Source organism: Physcomitrium patens, chromosome 14 (genome assembly GCF_059467195.1).
Source record: "Physcomitrium patens ecotype Gransden chromosome 14, ASM5946719v1, whole genome shotgun sequence".
NCBI classification, from domain to species: domain Eukaryota; kingdom Viridiplantae; phylum Streptophyta; class Bryopsida; order Funariales; family Funariaceae; genus Physcomitrium; species Physcomitrium patens.
The window spans coordinates 13,106,712-13,134,206 of record NC_143423.1 but is presented as its reverse complement, the minus strand read 5'-3'; the positions used below and the strand labels follow the sequence as shown (position 1 = coordinate 13,134,206).

General features: G+C 39.0%; 4 protein-coding genes, 1 long non-coding RNA gene and 1 other non-coding gene across 7 annotated transcripts; 2 read left to right on the top strand and 4 right to left on the bottom strand.

Annotated features, from left to right (window-relative positions):
• Positions 1-1,662: 1,662 nt before the first annotated feature.
• On the top strand, positions 1,663-3,841 carry LOC112291068 (uncharacterized). Its single transcript, XM_024538030.3, has 3 exons — positions 1,663-2,366; positions 2,559-3,196; positions 3,301-3,841. Exons 1-3 carry the CDS (start codon positions 2,049-2,051, stop codon positions 3,515-3,517), a joined length of 1,173 nt encoding a protein of 390 aa, XP_024393798.1. The 5' UTR covers positions 1,663-2,048; the 3' UTR covers positions 3,518-3,841.
• Positions 3,842-5,356: 1,515 nt separating this feature from the next.
• LOC149987865 (uncharacterized) lies at positions 5,357-6,673 on the bottom strand. Its single transcript, XR_016506402.1, has 2 exons — positions 5,884-6,673; positions 5,357-5,622 (listed from the first exon to the last, which is right to left on the bottom strand). It is a non-coding gene; the product is annotated as an uncharacterized LOC149987865 (long non-coding RNA).
• A 5,546-nt stretch (positions 6,674-12,219) lies between these two features.
• Positions 12,220-12,301, bottom strand: TRNAS-UGA (transfer RNA serine (anticodon UGA)). The gene has a single exon. It is a non-coding gene; the product is annotated as a tRNA-Ser (tRNA).
• A 491-nt stretch (positions 12,302-12,792) lies between these two features.
• On the bottom strand, positions 12,793-14,633 carry LOC112291578 (nifU-like protein 2, chloroplastic). Its single transcript, XM_024539177.3, has 2 exons — positions 14,339-14,633; positions 12,793-13,995 (listed from the first exon to the last, which is right to left on the bottom strand). The coding sequence occupies exon 2, from the start codon at positions 13,975-13,977 to the stop codon at positions 13,234-13,236; it is 744 nt and encodes a 247-aa protein (XP_024394945.1). The 5' UTR covers positions 13,978-13,995; positions 14,339-14,633; the 3' UTR covers positions 12,793-13,233.
• Positions 14,634-16,343: 1,710 nt separating this feature from the next.
• Positions 16,344-18,111, bottom strand: LOC112291841 (40S ribosomal protein S19-1-like). The gene is made up of 4 exons (NM_001378305.1): positions 17,957-18,111; positions 17,517-17,607; positions 17,073-17,256; positions 16,344-16,642 (listed from the first exon to the last, which is right to left on the bottom strand). The coding sequence occupies exons 1-4, from the start codon at positions 18,032-18,034 to the stop codon at positions 16,567-16,569; spliced, it is 429 nt and encodes a 142-aa protein (NP_001365234.1). The 5' UTR covers positions 18,035-18,111; the 3' UTR covers positions 16,344-16,566.
• Positions 18,112-23,373: 5,262 nt separating this feature from the next.
• Positions 23,374-27,360, top strand: LOC112291299 (F-box protein At4g00755). Of its 2 annotated transcripts, none has more exons than XM_024538487.3 (6): positions 23,374-24,041; positions 24,309-24,477; positions 25,456-25,881; positions 26,057-26,208; positions 26,381-26,499; positions 26,655-27,360. In XM_024538487.3, exons 1-6 carry the CDS (start codon positions 23,775-23,777, stop codon positions 26,884-26,886), a joined length of 1,365 nt encoding a protein of 454 aa, XP_024394255.1. In that variant the 5' UTR covers positions 23,374-23,774; the 3' UTR covers positions 26,887-27,360. The 2 variants fall into 2 exon arrangements, with proteins under 2 accessions (XP_024394255.1, XP_073394693.1); XM_073538592.2 differs by having other exon boundaries at positions 23,379-24,041; positions 26,381-26,432.
• Positions 27,361-27,495: the final 135 nt, after the last annotated feature.

Sequence of the window (27,495 nt, the reverse complement as noted above, 5' to 3'; positions counted from 1 at the left end):
GATCACATCACTTGTGTTGCAGCTCCCATTTTGAAGGCTGCATGGGGACTATGACTCAGTGCTTGGGTTTAATCAAAAATATAAAAGACACAAATAGAAGAAAATGGGGCCAACTCTGCCATGTTGTGTGATCAGGAGGATCATGAATGCACAGGGAATCAATGCTGGTTATGCTTCCTACTGTGACCCATTTGATAATTGCTTGTGGAATGGTCCTGCCATTGTGAATGATAAGGTCTCTCCTCTTTACTAGATAAGGTTCAAGTTTGGACAACACTAGTGTTATAAAAATTTTAAAAAGAAAAAAGGGGAAAAGAAAAAAGAGAAAAGAATATATATATATATATATATATATATATGCATGTAAAGAAACTACCAGTGGGCAGCTGTGGTTGCAAACACTTATCTGTAAAATATATGTATGTCAATAAATGTTTGTATGGCCACCTTGGACCATTGGTTTGTGTAAGCACGACACTTCATAATGTTTAATATATATATATTCACAATAAATTGAACTGTTGGAGTAACAAATGTTCTAAACTACCTTTGAAGGCCACAATAAATACAGAGAATATAAAGAGAGGTGTGGGCCACCCCTTTTTCAGGGGAAGTGGAAAACTGTGATTCAAAGTACATGTTTTTCACAACACAGTATCAAGCTAAGCAAATCTTACCCTCCTCTATTTTGTTTTTATTCTAGATATTGTGGTCCTGGTCTGTGGAGAGAGTTCTAATGGCAGCTCGGGGCCTTTAACCAGCACATCAAGCAAATGGATTCGAGGCCTGTTCATGTTATCTAGCACGTTAATTCAAGGGGTTTATTATCCTCAAGCAGTCACAATCCGCAATGAGATCAGAATTTAGGGGGAGAGGAGGACAATTAAGTTAGAGCCAAGGGTGGGGGGACAGCAACAACCTCTCCCCTCATCTGATCTATATCTCCATCTCTTCTCATCGCATCCGCTGCTTCCGTTGCCCAATGGTAGGTACCTAGTAGGTGAAAGAAGAAAGGAAGAATTTACGGCAAATGTTAAAGGGAAAAGAGAAGTAATAGCGAAGGCAACTCAAGTGAGGCTGCCATCAATGCGAACATCAAGCCTTTTGGTACCCGACTTCCTTCGCATGAAGCCAGAGCACTTCCAATACGGGGAGGGGGGAGAGTCCATTAGGTTGCGAAGGAGTCGCAGGGCAGTGCTCATCAGCGGGGCCTGGCAAGTGAAGTTTTGCATTGAACGAACGTAACGTAGGCTGTTGGATCCTTTCCGCTGCAGGAAGGAGACCAGCAAGCCAGAGGGCGCATTCAAACCACCCACAGCGATCGCCAAGCTGCTGCATCAGAGAACCGGTATTAATAGCATCAGGGCTCCGCCAGGCATTAGTATCTTCTGCTGGACAATTGATGGTTATTTTTCCTCTCGGGGCAGCGCTCCGGGTAGGGGCAGGGCCTGGGCGGGCCTACGAGGCGAGCTACGAAAGGAGTAACTTTAGTGCCATAAATGTTACCATGGTGACAAGCCGGAGTAGAAATCTGCCGTTTCGGTGGGATCACTTGTGAAGGCAGCCCGGTTTACATTCAAACCTGTAAAGGAGCTTGGCTCTAGGACGTGAGGCGGCTCGGCTGGCTCGGAGCCTGACCAGGATAGTAAACCGATCATTCAGCAGTAAACTGGCAGATGGTAATGAATGTGCGAGTAGGTTCAAAGCTCAAAACCCAGAGACTTGCCCTTGGTTTCTGTTGTATCCCGCAGAGGCAGCAGCTCGCCAATTCTAGTGCGCAGTGCTAGCTCCATCTCGGCCAGCTCTTTAGCCTCGTACTTATGGTATTAGAGGATATCTCAGTTCGGCCGCTGTGCTGGCTTCCTGACTGCAAATTGCGTCGTAGTCTCAATCTTTTCTTTTGAACCTGGGGACTTTGATTGAGTCTGGTTGGTTAGAATTTCGAGTCAGGTTCATTGGTTTGAGCCCAAGTAGTTGGGAGTTTTCAGGAAGTTGTGTGGCGAGGTTTTAGTGTTTGGAAAGGGAAGGTTAAACAGGATCGCTGCGGGATGGCGGTAGCGATGGAGGTATCGTGGAGAGGGTCAGAGCTGGGTAGTCCAGTGTTGGAAGTAAAGAAAAAGCGTGCATGGGGAGCAGATGCTCAGAAACTGATGCAACTGATGATGGGACAGCTCCCGTCCGAGGGTGCGAAACAAGCAGCCGAGCCAAGCGTTACACTGGATTTGCTTGGCAAAGCCGATCCGCCCTCTTCTGGTGAAGTGAAATTGGAGTCGTCCTGCCTTGCTCCCACCTCGCCGGAGTTTCTGGAACTTGACCCCAGCGAAGAACCTCTTCCTTCCGTCTGGGAAAAATGCCTAGACCTCAAGGTAGATCCTCTCTCCGTCGTGAATTGTTCTCACAACTTGGAAGTGATGATGTGAGTTTCGTTTGCACAGGGGCTTGTGCGTGCATCTTAAGTCTGCTGGCAATTATTTGGATTGTTTACTTGTCTAGCGGTTGTAGCTCGCAAGAATGATTGAGTCTCTGGTTCTTATGGTAATTCCGTTCTGTGCGTGCAGACTGGCAAGCTATATTACGTTAACAAGTGCTCCGGCGTAAGCAGTTACGATGACCCCCGGATGCGGAGCAGCACAGAATTACCACTTGCCCATGAGTTTTTAGGTAGTAAGCAGTCCGAGACCCTCAGGCAAGAGTGTTTTAAAGCCTCGTCGTCTTCTTCTTCAGGAAGTCCCCGTAACAGTAGCCGACACCAGCGAGGTTCTCAGCTCTTGCCATTCTCTGCCCGCAAGCAGCAGTGGAACTTGCAGCTAGACGATCGCCGGGTTACCTTGAGCAACCGGAACTCTCCAGAATTAGCTGATGAACCTGAATCCCACTTGGAGTTGGATCTAAACTTGGCCGCTGGTGGTGCTTCCTCCGCCTCACGCCGTTACCAACAACAAACTGTGTGCACCATGGAGATGATCCAGAATGCATTGCAGAGAACAGAGTCCATAACCAATCTCGTCAAGAGGGAGTTTCTCTCGACTCAGCAGCATAAACGCTCCTCTTCCTTCTCATCCCTTAACTCCTCCCGGTCTGAGGCTTTGGGCGCCTCTCCTTCTACTAGCAGCTCCTCATCCACCTCCTCACGAACCGCTCACAGAGCAGGACCTGTGGACGAGTCACGACAATCCTTCAAGCTCTCTACAACAGGGTAAGCTTCTTATCACGTCACCCTCTCCCTAAACTCTACGCGCAACGACCAAAATCCCTCAGTTTTTGAGTTTCTGACGATGTTTTCCGATTGATACGTTTCAGGGTATGCGAAGCTGAGAGTGTCAAAGCTGAGAACATTGTCGCAGTCTCCTCGGCGCTTGTGATGGGAGCTTGCACACGGTGTCTCATGTACGTGATGCTTAGCAGAGATGACCCAAGATGTCCCAGATGCGAAGCTGAGGTGCCAGTAGACTTTGGCAATGCTCCGGTTTCTAAGAGACAAAGGGTAGGACCTCACTTTGGCTCGGATAGAAGATAGTGGTGGACGATTAGGACTCCACGAGTAGTTTAGGTTTTCGGACTCAATTTTGGGTTCGTTTCACAGGAACTGTCTTGGTTTCGTGTAGGAATCATATCTTTGCGGAGTTCTCAACCGGCTTGATCTTGCGGATTCAGAGGTCGAACTAGGGAGGTGTTTTGGCTAGAACTTGCCCAGAATGGGCTAAACGCATACTCCTCTTTTTGTACATTGTACATGTAGAAGTTTTACGTCTTGCGGCCTGCTCGTAAGTAGCAGCAGCAACAACTTGTACCATGGTTTCGTCACCAGTGCATCAACAATGATCACTCGTATCCTTCTCTACATCATTCTTGCGACCGTATTTTAACTACTAGCACGGTACATTTTCTTAATCTGGTGATGGTGGGGGTCAGGTAGTCTTGTAGTTTCTCGTCATGGTCAAAGAGCAATATAAACATGAGTCTCTCTACTCTCCATAAAACTGATGGATTGTGCCAACCTAAACCGTTTGCAGATACTGTTTTCAGCTTCTCCTTTAAACAGTTCTAATGTGCTGCTCATTTCTACCTCTTATCTTTTACTTGTCTCTGAAAGGGATGGGACTTGCAACTGCTTAAAACAAGCTAGATACTGATTTGTTTACTGCTATACACTAGGGTCACTGTAGGGAATCAACGCCACTGAATAATCTAGCTTTCATGTAATGCCCTTGTAAGCAATCAAGGTTTTCCGAAAGTTGAGTCTTTCGTCGTTACATCGAGTCATACACGTCAATTCATGTAATCAGTAGTTCTACCTTTCAAACTTACATACACTACCTCTATGTCAGTTCAACATCGCCTTCCAGATTCTCGAAACCTAATTTCATTTCTACTGGCATTATTATCTTTTTGTTGCGAAAAAAATCATCGCTTGTTACTTACTACCGAACATATGAGAACAGACAAGTCGGAATCATCACATGGGGATGTATAGCTAGGCAAGCAACACCAAGCCAATGATTTCAAGCTGGAAGGAAAGTGATAAGCTTGTGGACCCAGGCCATCAGTTCACGTTAGCACAAATTGTCGCTCCCATGTTTGCCACGGACCCAGCCTGAAAGCTCCCTAATATTGAACTGAACACCGACTATCAGGGTGGCGAAGTCGATATGTCAAAGGGGAGAACGAAGTTGCCATGCTATGTGCCTTTGGAAGTTACAATGAAGTTGCACTCATTTTACTAGATGATGTAGTGGTCAAAGAGGTGCACGAATGGGGCTGACAACGAAATTCTTTGATCGGAAAGAATGCGCTACAGTCAAGGGTGGAACAGCCACCACTGACTGTCCAGCTACCATCGACGGTAGTTAAGCAGCCATGTAAGCTCTAAAACTCTGCGACAATCGAGGAGGTCTATCGAGTGAGTCGCATTTTCTTTTCTTGATTTGTTTTTTTACATTTTCCACGTAAATATATGGCGAACCAAGTTAGTTGGGGCATTACCTCGAATTTTTCGTTAAGAAAAAGCAAGTCCAACTTTACTCCTGCACTGGGACGTGGGAGTTCTACTTCTACCAGCCCGTCACATCTTGGAGCCAATCCCATATTGAGCTTTTCATACTAGTTTGATGTCAACCACTGTGGAATTAGCTGGAATCTAGAAAATTCTCACTCGTCATGCCGCCCTTTAAAGAGACAGAAAAGCGTGCAAGAGCGCGATTGAAGAAAAGCTTTGCATGGCCACTCCCGCATGGTAATACCTGCTTTGGCAATGAGTAACGTGGGACGGAGCAGGGTGTGCACGACAGGGGAGTTCACAAAAAAGCTAATACAACCCATTAGAGAGACAAATGGAGGGCACTCATTCGTACAGAACTTTGTCCAGCTTGCCTCGAATGGCTCAATGTGAGCGTGTAAAACACATTACACGCTCCTATGTCATTGTGAAAGAAGCGAAAATACAGAAAATCCCACCTTGACCTAGCCCTACCAGTGTTAGCCACGGAAGTTACAAAACAAAAGTGACTGGCTGGAACTTGAAAACATGATCCAGGCTTCGCAAATGCTCGAGACTTTGCCCCGCTCACATCCAAGTTCTGGTGATGGGAAAGGATTCTACAGTCATTTTAAACGACGTATTTCCTGTGAGAAAAAAGACAAAAAAATAAAAATAAAAATAAAAATGACGCGGAGAAGGTACCACCCCAAGTTGGGAGAGGTTCGAAAGCGATGACCACATCTTCGTCGTAGAGTAGTAAGGATGGGTTTCGGATCAGACACAAGTTGCAATAACTCAGGGAGCCTGGGAGCCATAAAGGAAAAGGGTCCTAGGGAGGCGCAAAGTCCGACGACGAAGCAGGGCTCATGAAGGAGGTTAGATGAAACCTCATTAAACAAGCTCACCTCGAATCGCTGCACGTCAGATATCAGTAGTCTTAATTCAAGACACTCCAGTAAATCAACGCCCCTGTTGGTACACCCCAGTCTGCTGTTAGCTCAGTTTGTCCCTCCGCTCCCCCTTTACTTGCTTCTTCTAATCATCACAGGCTCTGGGGAGGCCGTTGGACGACCCCTTGAGCCCTCTTTATGAGCTTCCTTGTGTCAAAATGCCTGTGTACTTCCCCCTCGCAGCTCTCTACTATCATCCATCAAGACAGCCCGAGGGGGGGGGGGGCACCCAACTCTGCAACTTACTGGAAGAAAAGGAAATGAAAGCTGACGAAGTTATATTGCTGCTCAGGCGTCAATGAATTCAGGCTCTGTGATCTGTTATCCGCCTGCACAGGTAGGAAGAAGAGTGGGTTGGAATTACAGTCAAACCAAGGGGGACGACCGCTACTCACCCGGCCTTACGTTACACAGCCAAGGAATGTTCAACAGTCCTGATGCGCCGTGAATGCAGCCCCCTGAGCGCCCCTTGTCCATCTAAAGTTTCCAACCTGCTCTGTAATATTAGCAGCAGCATCAACTCTTCTTCTTCTTCTTCTTCTTCTTCTTCTTCCTCCTCCTCCTCCTCCTCCTTCTCCACTTCACCACCTCATTTATTACTTCATGTGGGATCTATAGTTACCATGGTGTGTGTGTGTGTCCCGCTAACTGGCCCCGATTGATTACTGCCATTGCTTCCGATCCGATCCGATCCCGTCCTCCTCCTCCTCCTTCGCCTCCGGCATCAGCAATATCGATATCTCGCTAGAATGGCCTTCGTCGCTGGCTCTTGCTTTGCTTTGTCTCCCCGTTTTGGACACGGAGGAGGCGGCGTAAACCCCTCCCTCGCGGTGTGAATAGAGCCGGCGAAAAAGCCTCTAGTTGACAATGTGAAAAGTGGTTAAAAATAACCTGAAATTTCACGAGGGCGAGTAATCGTTTGGCTGAATTGGTCGGGATTTCGAATCTCTCTAACGACAATTTTTCTGTATGTGACGGGCAGAAGCATATGGAGTTCTCTTGCAACCTCAATGCACCAGTGTGTGAGTACATTCGATGTAACTAGCTTAACACATGAAAACCAACCATGGTTAACACTTCAGTTGAATATATTTATATATATATATATATATATATAGATGTTATTTTTGTGTTGCATCGACTGAAATTAGTTGTATTTTTAATGATGTCACTATTGCCTACAATAATGTTAGAGATTATCAACATGAAAGCCCTTCGATGAAGTAGGTTGGAGTCACAGAATATGTTATTTAAAACCTACAGTTATTGTACTCAAAGGTGATATCAAGGGTTTTGTTTATTTATTTATTGATTTTTAATGTGTTTTCCTACTTTTAGAAGTGAAGGTATAATCTATTAAATAAATACATTTATATTAACTATTCTTTTGTTCTTTATCATCTAAACTTTTATCAAATCTTGATGCTTTAGATGTCGCATTTATTCTACAAATTTCTTCAAATAGTCAATGGTTGAGCTATGAAAACCAAGCTATGGTGGAGCTCGCAATTAATAAATTGGACTTTTAAGGTTGTCAATATCAATTAAATACATTATCTATTCAATACATGTATATGTTTGCAACATCTAATGCATACAAGGCTTTATCAAGATTTTTTCATCAAACATGTCATGGTTGCAATTTTTATTATGAAACATTGGTTCAATAATGTAATAAAGATGAAGAGATAGGATTAATATTAGAAAATATATATATACATTGTTGAGGTTAGGAAGTTGAGGTGCACAATATATATTATTCTATGTTTCTTTGGATATAATAAAATATTGAAAAAAATACACGTATACAGTTATAAGCATGCATTTTTATTATAATTTTACCTGCTCTGCATGTGTGGGCGCTAAAATTCCATCGTAAATTCGGTTAAACCTTGATTTACATTATTGTGTTTTGGATCCTTTCTTTCCACATTTATCTTTCGCTTCCACTTTCTTTTTCAATTTATATAATTATATTAAAGGGCTCTGATTTCTACACTGATAAATAAATAAATAAATAAATAAGAAATTATGATGAAGGTTTTCTTATGCATGGCTGGGCAATAAAGATCCCCCTCCTGGGAGTGCCCTGAGAACATAATGACTGCACGAAATTATGTTCCTCTTCTTGTCCCAGGCTTTGAAAATTAAATAATAGTATTGAATGAAGTTTATAATCCCACGGAAAAGGTACAAAACAACATTTAAAGTGCGTCCATGAATTTCATATAATATTTCACAAATTATATTTAATTATTTGTCGCTGCTTTCCAAAGGAGGGGGGGGGTTATGGAATCATGGCCACCAAGTCAGGGTTCTACCAAGGCCCCCGAAAAACAAAAAATACAAAATACAAAAGAAATTCTTATTTTACATTATTTGTTTATTTGTTTTGTTTGCCAGTTAAGATCATGGCTTCTATAATTGGCCGTGTAGAGAGGGCTCCATCCATTTTGAATTTTGTGCCAAGTCTCCCCCGAGCATATTCGAATTCTTCCATGCAAATCCTGCCTTTTACCTTTTTCTCAAAAAGTAAAAGGTCCTTTTGGCCGCTGAATTAGGGCATGGCCAGCCTTCGAGTAAAAGTGCCTCTCGAGTCCAGCTGTGCAAGGGAGGGTGAGTTGGCATGCATGCAAGCTTGTCCAGCTCGGATTATTCTGCCCCACGTGGACTTGTTAGATGATAGGATGGGTCGGACCAGTCTGCAATGAAAACTCCAACACATGCTGTAAACTATGACTTTTTATTTATTTATTTATTTTTCTAGAAAATGCTCGTACATATATACGTTGCTGCTATTGAAGAATAAAATTAATATATATATATATATATATATATATATATATGTATGCTTTAAACAGTTGGATGTTGAGCCTAGAAATTTTTGTTTCTAAAGTAAGAAATGTCAACAAAATTTTAATGAAGTGCACAAATTGGCAACTGGCTTGCATGGAAGACTCCAACAGTTCTCATGTGAAAAATGGGGAAGACATCATTATATTTTATCTTTTTAATCTTTTAAATTTTTTATGTGTTCCATCCCATATATGAGAGAATCATAACATAATTGGGGCTAGTTTGTTTTCATTTTCATATAGTCTCAAGAGTGGCAAATCATTCGGTAATTCAGAATATTCCTTTCTATCATTTCTGTGAAGTCATTGAACACAAAAAGACACTGAATCACACAAACAAACAAGTTGATACACACTAACTCAGAGAGAACCAAGGCTGCCCACACATGAAAATTTATTTGTTTTAACTCGGTCAATTATGTTTTATACTTAAAAACCTCCATTAAACCACATGGCATTTATGATGCCACCTACCTTCATCCCAATATTTAACACCCTATTTTATCCTCCCCTGCACAAACACACCAACATACACCCCATTCTTTTAGTTTGTTAAAAAAAACGTTCAAAGACAAAATATAGTCTATGGTTATTGTTTAACATAATTACTCATAATTAGTGTACTTGTTTACAAGCAAATGCTTCAAAGTGATTTCATGTTCGTTAAATCACAAACGTTTTCACTCACGATAATTTAAATATATATTTTTAATAATAATTTTGAATGGAATGAAAATTATTCCTCATGTCAATTACCTTTATTCTATAAAAAGTATTTACACATTTTCATTAAATATCTTCACTGTATTTGAAATCACTAAATTTATCAAGTAATATTTTATTCAACTATTATAATATTTTTTTTGGTATGTAAAAATAAATAAATAAATGTTTATTTATTTATTTACATAACTGTATTAAGCTCACTCCCAAAAATTATTTTCTTTCAGCTAACTTATTTATACTTTAGATTGTACTAACCCTAATTTTTTAATGCAAACGACATTCTATATTTAAATAATCAGAATATATATATTTGTATTTATATTTATATATTTATAGTGCATTATTTTACTAGATACTAAATTAAATGCGGAATACAGGAAAACCCAACACAGTTTAAATGAACAAGCACGTCAAATCCTTCAACATCAATAAAAGTCATTCATCCGTTCCATGAAACATATCGATATCACGTTCATCAAACGACCCATAAAAGAATACCAGGCGACTTTAACTTTTATGGTGTGGTTGCCTTTCCACCCCCTCCGTTCCGGTGCTTTACATCGGCCTCACCACCTTTTACCTTTTACCTTTTTCGGGAGGCAGGCCGTAACTCCGACGGAATGAAGCGCTGCTGCTGCGGCATTCATGTCGATGGAATCCCCATTCAAAGCCCTTCCATTTATGGCCGCGCCATGGAATCCCCTCCGCAGATCCGAGAACTGTGACGGAGTTTATCACGCCCCACAGAACTTCCAAACTACAACCCACAACTCACAATGGCCGATTCCTTCGCCAAGATGCGCCTCCGACCGGCAAGGACAAAGGTATTACGGCTCATTTATGTGTGCGCGCAATTGCATGGGATTTACACCGGGGTGCTCGTTGATATTGAGCGTAGATCGGCGTCATCGCGAGCTCTCAGTTATATATGTACACATTCACTCACTCACGCACGCACGCACGCACACACCTTTTCGTCGTCGTTCGCTTCACGGAGAGAACCAGAGACTGGACGCCGAACTGGATGAGAGACCAATGGGAAAAGAGTCGGAGATCATGGATTGGAGATTATCTGTCTTGCAGATAGCTCGAAGGCGTCGAAGGAGCCTACGAAAGGCACCACCACCGAGACATGAAGTATTTGCTAGCGAATCAACGCGGCGAGTAGGCTGCAGTTGTTGTTGCAGCTTCTGCACCTGAGAGGGGATCGCGGGTTCCAGCTCTTCTGAAATGGTTTATGTCGATCCATCACTCCCTTCGATCACAGATAATCTTCACATCGTTTTCCGCTTCACCCAGATTTTTTGGTAGTATACACAATCGGAATGTGCTGGTAAGACTAATGACGGCGCTCATGTTCTGGATTATTTTACTTGAATGCTGTCGGTGATTTAACGCACATTCTCACAAATCGTCATTTTCAAACGAAGTCCACAAACACAGTATTGCAATGTGGAATACTTTGCCTTGACACACACAGCGCTGTTGGGCACTCGTGCCTATTGGCATCATTTTTTATTTTTTTTTAGAAGGAAGCTGATAGAATGGCCGATAGATTAAAGCTGTTTCATGCATTGGACATCCATTTAAATTAAATTTATTGTCAAAACTTAGATGTGTGCTTCACAAAGTTGATGTAAAATATTTGCTAACATGTTGAAAGGAGTATGAAATTGCCTACATGTCATAAAATATACCTGGCATGTGTGAAGTGTATTTTGTTTGTTATATTGTACAGAGTAATTGGTCTTTTTCATTGTAAAATCACATCCTGGGTTTACTAGGTGAGATGTTCTTATGTCACATGCACATACCAATATAGAAGTACTTCTCATGATCCAAATGTGCGTCGATTAGAAAAGACAAATTATTATGGTCATTCAAAAGTGTAAGTTTATACATTGTTATTGTTCAGAATTCTATGATAATAATAGAAAGCCTTGTTGAGCATAGAACATTGATATGAATTCATACAACAAAATATGACTAACAAAATTCAAATGTTGATTTTGTAATTGGTTTTCTACTTCTCAATGAATGGTTGTTTTATTTTAAATGACCATTTAATTGAAGTGTTTTAAGTATTTCAGAATGCAATTGCGCTTCTTGCAGTTGTTGTCGTGTTCAAATTTTTTGTTGACAAATGTCAAAAGCCATTAGTCTTGTAGACTCATTAGTTGCAACTTTTACATCAATTTTTGGAATTTTTCAAATAAACACTCAACCATATCACTTGAGATTACTAGTAAGTGTGTATATACTCATGTATACACATACATGCCTACTCATAATCAATAAGGAATTTTACTTTTATTTCTGCCCACATTATACAGCCTAAGCAAACAATATTTATTTTAAGCATATATATAAATATATCACATGTATTCCAAGTCAATAGGTTTTTTTGCTTGTTACAATGGCAACATGACTTTGTTGCATTTCTTGAAGACACTCTTAAAAGAGTATATGTTAATTCAATGATCATGGGCATCTAAACTTAAACTACACATCCATGAATTGAGGCAGGACATAAAGTATGTCCACCAACAACAAATGTGTCCTACTACATCTTTGTAACCATCTTTCCCTACCTTTCCCAACTTAGACAAAATAATTTTGCATTGAAGCTCTAAGTCAGCTTTAAAATGAAATAGCGGTCATTTCAAATGTGCCTCAGGTTCGAAAGGCACTACTTTTAGTGCAGAAGAAACGTCAACTGCAGGGTTCGAACCTGCGCGGGGGAACCCCAACAGATTTCAAGTCTGTCGCCTTAACCACTCGGCCAAATTGACGATTGATAGCAGTTTCGAAGTAAATAATTTTATTGAACGATTCTTAATCTTAGAAGTTTTGTTCTTCGGTCACATCATGCAGCAGCTACGCTTCCCAGTGCTTCATGAGGCATCAGCTGTACATAATACCTGTCAGGCTTTGAGTTCAGAAATGCAGTATAAACAGGAGGAAATAACACTACTAAACCTGATCATCTTGGACAAGTCTTCATCAAAGTAATTAAGCAATTGTTGTATCTGTAAGAGCTTTTCCAAAAATTTTAAGCTCTATTTCTTGGGCTATTAAACAGTTGTGAGCAATTTTTGTAGGACTCCTTTCCTTAATATATGTGATGAGTTAAACCCGTAGAGACTCAAACGGAAGCCATCCCTCCACTGCTACATACAAAAACATGGATCAAATGAATGAACAAAAAGACATGTTAAGTACATATATACAGAAATGGAGGAAAGAAATAAAGAGAAAAGAACCGCGACGCGTTTCAGAAGTATTTGCTGCCTGTCCAAAAAAAAAGATAATAAGGAAACATGTTACAATATCGTAATGTTCACAAGGAGTGATATTATGTTTTCTCCTAACAACTATCGGATCTTAAAATTAGGGTCTGGGTACTAACTGTGGAGATCGGTTTAGATTCCATCATCAATGGGTACTGCAGCGTTCAATTCCTAGGAATTAAGACCAGCCTGAATATATCAAACCCTCCTTGCGTACCAGGTAAGAAAAAAGGTCGGGGCTAATCTCCCAAAACAATTGGATGAAGCAATTAGTCGATGAAGTCGGTGTCGAAGAGAAGTGCAAATGCTACAACCGTCAAACTTTACTATTACTCCTAATAAACCCTGACTTCGGATAAGGGCATTCTGGCCACGAACCTGGATAGTCGACTGATAATCCTACCCTCTACATACGACCTTGCGCCTCCTCGTATTTACAGCAACTGGACTGCAGCGATCATGGGGATTTTCTCCCTCAACTTTTGAGTGACGGCGACCCGAACTGTCATCACTGACGCAGCTGGCCCCCCAAGCCTCACCTTCACCACTGGCCCATCAATTTTAACTAATTCAAGCTCGCCTCCTCCAGTACCTACCAGATAGGGTCTTATCTCTCCAAGAACCGCTTCAACATTCTCTTCTGTAAGTGCAAGGCCCGTCTCTTCGTCCATGATCTGTTCAACAGCAACGATTTCTGGTATCCTCTCAATTAGACGGCGTTCAATCCCCATCCTCATGGTCATCGTCGAGCTAGGGCAAGACCCGCATGCACCTTGCAACTTCAATTTTACAACCAAACCGTCGATTTCGTGAAGAGCAACGTTCCCTCCATCCGATATCAGATACGGTCGCACCTCATCCAAAACCAATTCCACGTTCTCTTCCGTCAATTCCAGACCCTCCGTCAGTACGTCTTCTGTGGCAACTGCTTTCACTATGTTCTTACCATTCCCTTGGCGTGACTCAGAGCTAGGCGCTCGCAACTCAAAAGCCGCGGAGACACTCGCCTTCTGTACGCTCAACCTGTTCGCTCTCAAATTCACAGACTCCAAAGCACGAACAACACGCTTCCCTGTGAGCGGAGGCGAATCCTGATGTGAGTTCCATGTTGCACCATGCGTCAGCCTGGTCCCTAACACTGCCACAGTGTGAGCTTGCGCCAAGACTGCTGGTGTCATATTTGCAAACCTCACCCCCTGTATTAAACCAAAAACACCTTCAGAACCAAAATCCTCTCTCATTCCTCACACGCACGCCGCACGATAATAACCCAAGAGGAAAACACGCTCAAAACACTCAAAGTTCCGCAGAAGACAACTACAAATTACCGACACCACCTAAAATCTCCGTTACACAAGCTCTCTGATCTGTACCAACAACCACTGATCCCTGCCTCAAAACCACTCCATCTCAAACAACATCAAATCCCTGCCTCTTTTCCCACTTCCTCCTCCACACACACACACACACCGCCGTCCTGTAAAATCAATAAAACCCTAACCCAAGCAGGGGACAAGCATGCGCAGAAAAACGACTCACCTCCTTTCGAAGCGGCGATGGAGCGGCAATTGGAAGAGGTCCTACGCAGAGACGAATCGAAAAACACAGCGCCGAATTGGCAATGCAAGGAAGCAAGGAAGAGTGAGTGAGAGAAAGCAGCGGTGGTGCTGGTGGCGTAGATTGCTTGGCAGAGGAAGGCAACGATGATGCAAAGGAGAAGAAAGGTGCGACGAGAGCGGGAGACTTGATTGAGTCAGTAGTGTTTGGGTTCTGGTTGTGGTGGCTTCCAGAGCCACGGAAACCACGACCGATGAAATATCGGGTGACGGGGAGAAAGGGCTGCGGATGGGCACTTCCCCATGGGATCCCCTTTTAGCTTCCCAGGCCTGGGCTGGACTGGGCCAGGCCAGGATTGCCTTTTTCGCTACGGTGCTTACGTGGCTGGAGGTGCAACCCCGCGCGGATCTTCCCTTCGCTCCCTCTTGGCGGGACGCTACGAAACCCCATCTGCTCTCTCCCCCCCCTCCCCCCCCCTCCCCCCCCCGCCGAGTCGCATCGTGAACGCGGTATGTCATGTCAGCACTCCACGTCAAACCGACTCTCTTGGATGGGGATGGATGGATGAATAAAGTTTTGGAGGTTTCAGCGGTGGCAGTTTTTTCGTCTGTCTTGTAATATTATCTCTTTTCTGAATATTAAAAAGTATTTGTGTTCTTGAAGTTGGAGTCTCAACTTCACCGGATTTTTGTGCATTAAACGTTGCAGTGGGGCAATTGAATTTTGTGAAGTAGGAGTGTGAATTTTATTTTATTTTATTTTGGAAATGGCGTAAAAATTTAGAGGGACTTGGAAGTGAGTTACATGTATATTTTAAAAATATGTCAAATTTAACGTATGTCAAGTAATACGGATAAAATGTCAACTTTTTAGTTGCCAACTCACTTGGAAATCACAAAGAACTAGTATTAGTGACAGAAACATTGTTTGACAAAACTTTCTTTTTTCGTTGCTTATTAAGTTATATAGAACAAGACAGGGCCATTTTATTATCAAGCTTTTAGTTTATATATATTTTTAATTATGCTTATGTGCTTTCAAATTAGAATTTATCCCTCATTTTTTCACATTCAAGTCAATAAGCTAATTCTGAGTGAGTAAAACTATTCTTTCATTCTCAACATCATTTCATCCATTAAGAGTAAACTAGGCATTTTATCTCGTGTTTCACATTTCTCAATCCAGTTCATTTTTCTGCTCTCACCAATTGCAACCACTCCCTCTCTTGTTATCTATCAATGAGTATAAGAAATTAGAAATTGATCACACTCTCATGAAATTGGACCTTTTGTTGACCTTGATTAAGTCCAATTTCAGCATTTAACCTTTTGTTGACCTTGATTAAGGTCAACAAAAAGTTAAATGCTGAATCAAGGTCAACAAAAGGTTAAATGCTGATAGTGATCTTCGCTTGACGAAACTTCACTTATCTCAAACATTTTCTTTGACAGAGTCTGATCTGTTCACCAATAGTAACACGATTTACACAACATGTTCAACTGAAAAGCACCGGACGTTAGATAACACATTGTTATTTAGTCATGAAGCTCACAACATAAGCAACTTTGCTGTGGGACATTAAAACTATGCTAAGTCTAATGTGGACGTGCAAAAACCGAGGGTTTGGGCCATATCCAACATTTGTGGTTATCCTTACCTATTCATCGGATTTCCTGTGCTCTATCAGGATAATCTTCCCTCAAATCTGCAACAATTTTTCATTTGAATCTTCTTCACGTGTATAAGATCATAGCATTTGGAAAGCAGGATCCCATGTGTATTCAAGCAACCACTCCCTCACTACACCGTGATGTAATGTAGGATTGTCAGTGACAAATGGTTTTAAGAGCATTCCAGAAATAAAACAAACGACTGCTACAGTGACTATCGGTAACTCGTTAGAAAATATCAAAGATTCTTAATGTGTAGGCAGGGAAAATGGTGCCTTATCTTGTTCAATGGAGAAGGTCCACAGCACAGCATTGTCTAACTTAATAGGTACACCTTGTAACGAAGTGTAAATACAAGGTGAACGGCAGTTTCTTGATTGAAAGAACAAGGAGGTACATGATAATCGATAACACAGAAAATACTTAAATGCTACCAGTTGGAAAAATGGACGTCATATATTGCGAAGCCCTTCACAGTCTCACTCAGCACATGGTGCTCAAACTGCAATGTTCAGTATGCCAGTCCTACTATTCATAGAACTAAGCCGCAGTGACGGCGATGCGCCCTGCTACCTGATCCAAATCCCGCTGTCCATCAGAAGTAATGCGCCTTCCTCTGCACACAACCAATCAAAATGCTTAGAAAACTAATACCCTGTGGCAGGAAAGAGGTAAACTAACCCTACTAACTTGGATTCATGGAAGAATATACTGAAGACCGACTATTGGAAAACCTCGCCACAGCATGCAGTTGTATCTAAAAATAAACAATGACAAATCGAAGGTTATACGGACTACTGTTATTCAAGAGACTTACAGACATCAATCTAAATCTAAATAACGCTACATAATTTCAAACAAATATTCATCCACTTAGAAGTAAATTATTTCTAGAAAAAGCACTGAACTGCACCCCTTGAAAGTTATGCGGTCATTAAACCCTGAAGAACACTGCTAACGTTTGATACTGATAGAGGAGAGCCAGCAATGCACATCGCTAGAATCCACAAGTTCTAATCAAGTAGTGAATAAAACGCCAAACTAACCCCTTGGGATCCTTCTCGACGATGTTAAGTTGCTCGAGCTGCTTCAGGCAGTGCCTGGCAATTGACCCACTGCTCTTAGCAAAGTGGGATGGCCTAACTCCATTACTCTTGCGGCCACCATAAATCTTCTTGAAGGCACCCACTCCAATTCCACCTCTCAGGTAAATCTTCCTTGCCATGGAGGCTACAATACCAATAAATACATTAACGTAGTGAGCTTCAATGGTACTCTGAAGTACATCAATGATGTACAACCGCATTCAGCAGGACGCATACAGGCAATGCTACCTTGAAAATTTTCGTTAAGCACCTAAGAGAACTGCAAAACCCTGATAGATACGCCAATGAAGTACCATAATGCAGAAAGAGAAATAACTGAACAATCCTTCGATATTCAAAATGAACCACAGGGTCACTGAAAAACCAAGTCACTCAAGTACATACCAGCTCTGACGTAGTACCAGTCAGCATCATAGGGAGCTAATTCCTTGAATGTAGCAGTCTTCACAAGGTCAGCCCAGGCAGGAACTTCAATCTGCAAAAAATAAAAATAAATAAAAACACATACACGCCCCAAGACTCTTAATTCTTGCTTTACCCACAGCTACTGGTCCTACCCCAATGCAAAAACACCAACTGCACGCCCCTGGTCCCAAAACCCTAAACGCGCCTCTCACATTCTCATACACCATCGACGATGGTGAGCCTCAAAAATAAGTGGAGAACCCTGCTCCCCACATTCCATTGCACTGAAACAACAGCGAATAGCCTCCTCATTTCCCGTGGGGGCACAATGCCATGCAAGATCACCAAGGTCCACGCCCAAAAAACGCACAAACGAATTTGCGTCATCGAGACGACTCCTCTACAGCACGAGCTCCTACCTTGCCAGAGCGCTTCAAGTGAGCAGCATAGTTGCGCACGAACTCGTGCGAAGGTACATCTTTAACCGTCTTGGCCATGGTGAGATTCTCTGCGACGATGGGCGCCCTGCAAGCAATCTGGCTCGTAAGGGCAGAGGAACTCGCAGACGGAAAGGGTTGAGCTCCGAGGCCACCTCGTGCCTTTCACCCACACCTCCTCCAAACCCTAATTATCAACGGCCCGATCTTGCCCCAATACTCGCATCCAACGGCGGAGCGCGGCCCTATGTCTTCTTCGTCGTCGTCGTCGTCGCCATGGACCAGAGCTCGCTCTGCTTTGAAGTTGTCTCTCAAGGGATTCGAATTTGGGGCCATACTTAGTCAATTAATTGTAAATAATGTGATTAGTCTAAAATTCATTGAATCATTGTGTGATTTCATGGTATTTGTAACACACCCCCTTGGACACAAAGCACATTTGTGGGTGGACCAAAAATGAGACTTGGAACTCCACTTGGAAGAAAAAAAAAGCTTTGTGCTATTTTTTTATTAATTTTTAATTTTTATTTTGTTCCCTAGAGAATTGTGGGTTCAAAATATCCATGTGGTGTGGGCTTGAGAAATAAATATTGGGTTGTCTTTGATCTTGGGAATGGCATGTTAGACAATTCTAAAAGCTTGTGAGTGTGTAATTGGGAACTGGATAAACTATTACTTTTCAACCGGTGTTGTTTTTGTTTTTCTAAAAGAATTGTTGATTGTAGATAAATTTCTGTGTGTGTGTGTGTGTTTTTTTTTCTTTTTTTTTTTTTTTTTTTAAATGTAAAAATTTAAGTTAGTTGACAATGATTTACTGGTTCCCCAAAATTATGCACACACATGGAAAAGATATACATAAACATAATAGTGAGTGTCTTATGGCCCTTATTTTGTGACAAAGAAAAACTAAAGGTTGGGATTTGTGCAATAGAGAGTGAAGCATCACCTTTATTGAATGATGTCAAAGAAATATCTTTTTCTTAAAATTTATGAATATTTCTTTAAAAAAAAAGAGAGTCTTTTGGTGTTGTATTGCATTTTTTGGACAATGAAACATTTCATAAGAACAAGAATTTATTGCATTTTTCTTTTCTTCTTTTCATGTACATTTAATTGTATTAGATTGATTGTAATTTTTTAAAATAATATGCATAATATAAAATAAGATATTTCTATAGTATAATTATTGTGGTAGAATTTCTTTAGATTAAAATCTATACATCCACATGGCCTATTATTCAAAAACAAACTTATTATTGTAATACTACTAGTGAAAGCCATTAAAAATATAATTACACTAAATATTGATGTTGAGAATGTAATCTATTGTAATAAATTCACTTAATTGAGATTAAATGTATTATTGAAGAAGAAACAATCATTTATGCAGTATGAGTGTCTTGCTTAAAGAAGCAAAACATTATTGAATATATACTTATCCAACAACTTAGTAGTACAACTATTTCTATAATTCAAATGAGATTCACACCTATACACTCTAGGATCATACATAAGATCTCTAAACTACTTACTTGTCTAACCATCATATGGAGACATATAAGTGTTCCATATTTTAAAAAAATTAATAGTACATATAATTTAGTAACATAAAAACAAAAATAAAATTATTTAATGCATATTCTAAAATATTCTTTATATGTAAATTTTAGCTTATATTAACAAGATATAAAAATTCAATTTCCACAACATTTGAATAAAGAAATTATATTGTCTATTAAATAAAAAAATCAAAGATTGAACTTATTTGGCCTTAAATATGAATTTTAATTGCTTTCAATTGTTTTACCATATAACAAAGGACGTAAAATTTTAAAACCACTTAAATAAAGACAACTTAAAAAATTAATTTTAAGTGTTATTGTCTTTGTATTTAAGTATAATATCTAAAGAATAATAAAAACAATATAATATTTTTGTAATGGAAAATTATCTGGGAAGAATCTTCAAAATCAACTTTAAAAAATAAAATAAAATACAATCTTTTACTCACTTGCATTCAGCAAAAGATTAATATATATAATTATACGAAAGTTTGTTCCTGTTTATTTTATTTTATTTTATTTTAAATCCAAGTCATTGTGTACTAACAAAGATTTTACAAAAAATGTTTCTTAAATATTATATACAATACTTATTCTAATAAATTATTTGTTTGTAGCAATAAAATATGTTTTAGTTACTAATAAAATAAATAAAACTTTATTTATTTATTTATTTATTATTATTATTAAAGAACAAACTTGAGTAATTGCAGATATTGTCATAGTACCTCTCAAACATAAAGATTGTTTTGATATCTAATATTGCAAAATCATCATTATTCTATTAGTAACAAAATATGAAGTTTATAGCATATATTTATAACTATGAGTGAAAATATGAGTAAAAATATGAGACATACATATTTAAATTAAAGATGTATGTATGTATGTATATATGTATATGTATATATATATATATATATATATATATAAAGATGTCATTAAAGCAAAAAAAAAAATATTATATTATATATTATGTTTAATAAAATTGAAAAAAATAAAATAAAAAATATATATTATAAATTAAGATTGAATTAAAATTTTATTGAAAAATTATATGTAATTTAGAATACTCAAAAAGAAATTGATACACAAAAGCATGTTAGCAAAACAGATGGGATTTTATTTTGTTCACATTATTTGCTGTTAGAAAAAACTAAAAATAATCCTATACAACCTTTTAAAACTTAGTACCTTAGGACAAAATAATCATATCTATTGCTGAAAAGTATAATTATATGCTACTTAATTTTTTTAGATAAAATTTATCTAATTTATGCATATATTAAATAACAACTTTATAACTTCTTATAATTTCTAAGTCATGAATTTAAATACAATATAACTAAAAGTTAAAAATAAAATCTATAAATTTTTAAAGTTATACATTAGGTTAATTACTTTATATCTTACCCATTTTAATAATCATATATATTTTAATTTTTCTAAATTATTAATGCTAATTTTAAGCCAAATTTTGAAATTTATATTCCAAATCTTATATTACCATTTTATAACTTATTTTTTGAAAAACTCCAATATGTTCTATGTTATTACTTAAACTTTTGAATATTAATAAGAAAATCATGTATGAAAAGTATCTTTTGAAATCCTTTTGAATCATTGTGGTTAATTAATTTAAATTATATCATGATATTTTTATAATATATAAGACAAATATTTTACAACCAAGTCTCAACTCCAAACTATAAAGTTTATGTTAATACATTGAATTACAACTCTAAAATACTCATATATATACTCATATACTTATTATTTTTATGCATAATTTTTCTTGGTTTCATTTTAATATGTAACCTTCATTTCTTTTAGAATTTAAAATTTAAATAATTTTTAATGCAAGTTATCATTTTCACTAGTTTTTATCAAGACATGTTTTCAAAGTGAAATATGTACTTCTAATTTTATGTCTAATTTATAAATTAAGTAAATCATATATTAAAAATATCTAATATAATATGAAATATTTAGTTAATGGTGTAGTATAGCTTCAAAACACTAAACATGTAATTTTTATATTTATTATATAAATATATTTTTAAAAATATATTTATTTTAAATAAAAGCTATATTTTTTTATTATTTATTGAAATATATGTATATATATATATATATTCACAATGTTCTTTTGTTTAAAATTACATAGAAGAAGTTATTTTTAATTAATTTATTTTAATATAAATAATATTATATTATAGTTTATTATTTATAATACCAAAAAATATGATATATTTTTTATAAAAAATTATGTAATAAAATCTAATGATAATCATAAAAAACATCATCTATTTTTAAAATTAACAAGATTTGCATAAGTGTTGTCTTTGCTTTCATATTGTGAATTTAATTTAACTAAAAAGAATAATTTAAATCCTTTAAAAGTTATACATGTATATTTTCTACTATACCTACATTGCAAAATATTTTTTGTGATTTAAACATGCTTAAGTTAAATGTTGAAAGTTCAAATATAGGATTTTATAAATACATTTTAAATACATAAATAAATATATTAAATCATTAGTATTTTAAAACTTAATAAGGACTAATAAGTGACCTTAAATAATCATATCTATTTCAATGGAAAGAACCATGTGTTATGGATATACTAAATAGGAAGCCAAACAAGAAGTTGAATTCAAGAGTTTAGATAAGAAAGTTAATAAAATCTTGATTAAACTAGATGAATACGAGATCAACACTAAGAAAGGTAAGCTAAAACTCCAAGAGACATGTTGTTGAAATTGAAGATTCCCTCAACCTCGACTCCAATATATACTACATATTAGGAAGTTTTTTAAAAAGTTTCCATGCTACTTGAAGATGAAGCAACCTTAGGAAGCTTCTCAAACAACTTTCTTAATCATCCTAGTACTTTCTAGAATCTGCAAAAATATTCAAAGAACCTTCTAAAATATTATAAGAATATTTATAGAATCCTTTGAAACCTTCCAAAATATTCTTAGAATATTCTTGGTGGATGTTTGTAATACTATGAAAATTTACATATTTTATTTAACTAACTTTATAATTATAATATATGAACTTTTAGTTTCTAAATGTACATTTTTTGGCTTATATATTTAATTAAGTCTTTTGAAATCTTTGGTTAAAATAATAATAAACTTAAGATAATAAGTTTATTATTAATATTTTACTTATTGATAACATATGTTTTATACATTATGTATGTAACTCATTATTATTATTCTTTTTAATGTAAAAAATACAAGAAAAAACACCATTCTCAACAAACTTGTCTATGTTGTTTGCACACTTGAGAGCAAGATCTCAAGTTAGGCAAATGAGAGAAGAAAACAACAAAGGGAACTAGCATGGGAATAGAGCCACATGGTGAAGAGAAGAGGCAACCAAGCCACATTTAATGCAAGTTTCATTTTTCACCAAACAATGAGTTACATACATAATGTATAAAACAAAACACTTCCAAAGGACATTCCCCTAAATTGGGACATTTAGGGTAAGATATTCACCCATCCATCCACGACATAGTGGAATTCACCCAACTCGCTGCCTTGCACAAGCAGATGGGCAACAAGTTGAGCAAAGCCTAAGTTCATATGAATAAAATGTGAGATCACAAACTAAAAGTTACCCAAAATGGGGAAGACTAAGGCAAGTGATGAGGAGATTCCAATTGTATTACAATTATTCAGGATTCAACTTCGATGCAATGGAATGAAAGCATAGGAATGCTAATCACCGTGCCACGGTGATAGGAGGAGACGGTCGAGGAAGGAAGGAAGGCAGGAAGGAAGTGTGGGGATTAGGAAGAATGAGGATTGGAAGCAGAAGAACTTGGGTGGCAGAATCAGCAGCAATTGGAGCAGCAATTCATGGTGAATATGCCATCGACATGTTCATCTAAGCTGCTGTTCAGTTGTCAGAAGTAAGTAAGAATAAGAAGAAGTAAGAAGAAGAAAGAATAAGCTGGTTGCTGCTGGTGCTGCAGCAACGCATCGTTTCCAAAGGTGATGACGACAAAGCCACTGCGAAGAAGAAGGCCGAAGAAGTAAGGAAGGAAGGTAGCAGCCGCTGAAGCAGCAGCCAAAAAGGAGGAGGAGGGTGCAGGAGCAGCATTCCTACCTACATACAGGGTTGTTGTTGTTGTTGATGTGGGTTCGTGGGTATCGGCACTGCCGGTAAAGCCCGTGTTTGCTTCAGCTTCGCGTGACTACGACTGCTGCTGATGACGTATGATCCAGTGTGAGTGTGTTTGTGGGTTGTCTTCATTCAACGAATGGGCTTCTACTTCTTCTTCTTCTTCTTCTTCTGCTTCTGTTGCTGTTATTGAAGGAGCTTGGCCCCAGGAGGCTTGTCAGTGCGAGGTGGGTGGGGTCGGGTGTAAGAGGAGAGGGCCAAGGGGGAAGTGGGGAAATGAGACGATTATCAGGGTTGTAGGTCGTGACGTGATTCGCGTGAAAGCGATTTCTGGGCTCCATCGCCGTTGTATGGTTTTGCAGGTGGGTACAGTTGCTGAAATGATGGAAGAGGTTGCGAGATCATGGTGGCAGCTGTGTGTTTGTGTGTGTGTGTGTGTTAAGCGTTTTGGAATTTTGATATGGCGATTTAGGTTTTCTGCAGTGGCGATGCTGTGTGCGATGTGTCAATTGTGAGGAGTTTGGATACGGAATTTGAGGAGTTGACAATTGAAGTGGATGCTGTGATGGCTTGAGGATAGTTTCAGTGATGTGGGTTTGGTGTGGTGGTGGTGGTGGCGGTGGTTACAGGCGAGGTTAGGCGGAGGAAAGATGAAAGATTTAAATATGGGATTGGAGAGTCGAGGGGACCTGATGAGGAAGCTGGATGATGATACCGCTATGCACTTACTCCAGTATTTGGACACGACGAAGGATATTGCCAGCGCTAGCAGCGTCTGCCGTTCTTGGCGTTCGTTTGGTCTGTGGTGTTGATCTCTCTTGGTCTTAGATTGTATGCGTGCTCTCGTGTCACTGACCATGCTGATGCTTATGAGGTCCATGACTTGATCAGTTTCAGGACTGGCATCGATTTCCTAATTGTGAAAGGGATCTTCCTGATTTGTTCGATATTGGCGAACTTTCACTTCAGTTCCTGTTCTCGTGATCCGCAGTCTTTGTTACGGTTGCGTAGATGCGGTTGTGATTGTCCGATTCGATGAACTAAACGAGCTGTTGTGTCGAGCGACTATAAAGTTAGTATCATAAAAGTTGAGTTTCGATGGATGAATTGGCTGCTCGTTCTGCTCGAGGGTAAATCGAAGTTTGTGGATGCGTCAAGGCTGGAGTGATTGGGATACCTTCTTTGGAGACTATTAGAAGCTAAAATTTGATTCCGCAGGGTATACATGTTGGATCTGGTGTTAACACGGTTTCTTCTGTGAGGACGCTGTTCTGCTTTCTTTATCAGATATAGCTTACTTCTTAAGAGTTCCTTTATACACTGGTCTTTTAAGCAATTGTTTTATAGACAGGTACTACAGTCATTTTGGGCTTGTGGGGATCTTTATTTTTTATTTGTTGTTGTCCCTCTCTCGACATTAAAAATGGACACACGATAATGATAACTCCCGCTAAGGTGTTATCGTGACGGACATTCACGCCCTTCTTACTCGTGTTTATCTTGGATATTGAAGATGAAAGTGCAAAGCACGTAGGAAAGCGACCATTTAGTTCCTGTCATTCACGCAAGTTTCCCGTTAAGCAAAATGAACACTTAATCAACTATGTTAAAGTAGACTATGATTACCATGTTGAGGTATTGGGACAGTGGTCTGGAAAACAAGGGATTTATGGCTCAATGGGTTTTGTTACATGGTTTTGAAAGTTTCAATGTGAGTAAGTAGTCAGTCCATCACAGGATGTGTTATGGTGATTCTAATAGTGTAGCAACGTGCAGTACGAGAAGGTCAGCTGTGGAAAGGACTATGTTTGAAGGAGTTTCCTGAAGTGAGGACATTCGAGGAAGACATCGAGGAAGATCAATCGAAGGATCTGCCTCCAGCTGGCTCTTGTGGTTCATCTGTTAAGCCAAATCTGGAGAGGAAAGAGCGCATCTATCGAGATCTCTTTCGAGAACTTAGAAATAAACCAATGGATAATAAAAGTTGTATTCGTGAGGCTGTTAGTGCTTCTAGTACAGACAATTACCCCGAGGAGAGTATTGTTCAGACCTTACATCCTAGGCCTCGGTACCATGATGAGCAAACGCCATCTTATTGGTCGAGTACCGGTCAGCGAGATGTCAATCACCCTGAAACCCTTACCTACAATCTGGTGTCACAGCTATGTGTGGTCCATGAAGTACGTATTCGGCCTTTTAAAGGTATCGTGAAATCTGTGTATCTGTTTCTCGCAAAGTGTATTGTACGCAATTCACTTTCATTGCTATTTATCTTGATGTTTTTAATGTTGAAGTTGGTTGCTAGAATTTTACTCACGTGTCGCCTACATCAATTGAGGTATACTGAAAGCGTATTTTACTTTCATCTATGTTAAAGCGTTTTTCCAATTCGGGCAGCCCATATACTCAGCGAAGAACGTGCGGATTCGTCTTGGCCATGTAGTCAAGTCAGCTAAGACTGACTGTGATTCTGGAAGTACAAAAGATTATGTGTGGACTTATGAATCTCCAATATTCAACATGGAACAGGTTATTGATTGCATCCGGTTGAAGTTTTGTTGACACACACGTATACTAGGTTTTAAATGGTGTTTTAAGATGGGTGTCATGATAATTGGTATAGTGTGCCTTTGATTGTTCCATGTTAGTAGAACGAGCGGTCATTTGAGCTCAGTTTGATTATCTTGTTCGATGTTTGAAGGTGGACTCTATGCAAGTATTCAAGTTGCCACGACCTGTCCTGTGTGTTGGAGGTATTCTTCAAGTGGAGCTTTTGGGTCGTGTACAGACCCAAGAGATGGATCAGCTTTATTACATTTGGTATTTGTGCATTCAGTTTTTCTTTTTCTTTTTCACAAAGCATTGCCCAGTAATTTGTATAGTGCCCTTGAGGTCTCTACTCTGTGCTAATTACACATGTGCTCTATTACCCGCTCTTGGTACTGGCTGCTGATTAACTCAATCTTTGCCTGCAGCATATGTCATGTGAGTGTGGTGGGATGGCCACTTTCTGATTTTAGAGCTCGTCTCACCGGAGAGCCGCCTAAATTTTGTCTAGAGTACCGAGGAAGATACAAGGAGAGCCAGACTGGCGTTCATGGAGTCAAGCAAAATCTTGTGCGTGGAGAGACTGCCCCGGAAATTTGGATGTCGTTCGCGATTAGCCGAGTACTACGTCGGAACCGGATATTTCTGAATTCATTATAACACTTACTAGCTATTTCCTGGCTCAGAAAGATCCCAAGGTCTCGTTCAGTGATGAAGAAATTGAAGCAGTTGTTGACGAGGAGGCAGATGCGACTTGTTTGTAGTGGAAGTCTGGTTTGTGTAGGTGTTCACAGCCTACATGACTAGAGTTTGGTTTGATTATCCCATTACGCTAGGAAGTCATCATGCTATTCTTTTCCTCAGATTAGTGGATGTCTAGCATGAGCGCTATCTTCTCTGGTGTCGGTCAAAATTCCTTGGTGCCACCTCAAGAGTTTTGTTGGTGCACTATGTTAAGTCAGTGACATGGGAGCTGTTACACTCTTTCCTGTGAATTTAGCCTCAAATGGTAGAAAGGAATGTATAAACGTGGAGTTTTGTGCACAGAAAAAGTTGTAGATCGTATATTTGCCTTTGCTTCCTCGACAGTAATTGTAAACTAAATTCGATTCTTTTTATTACGTAGTTTTTTTAGCAGGCTTGCAATATAGCTTGGAACGCTGTTTTCATGTATGAATTGTCTCTAATTTTTTACACTGAAAGTGAAGTCCAAATCTTGGACTTGAAGGACTCCTCGTGCTAGAGCTGGGTCGTGACATCTGCGCATAC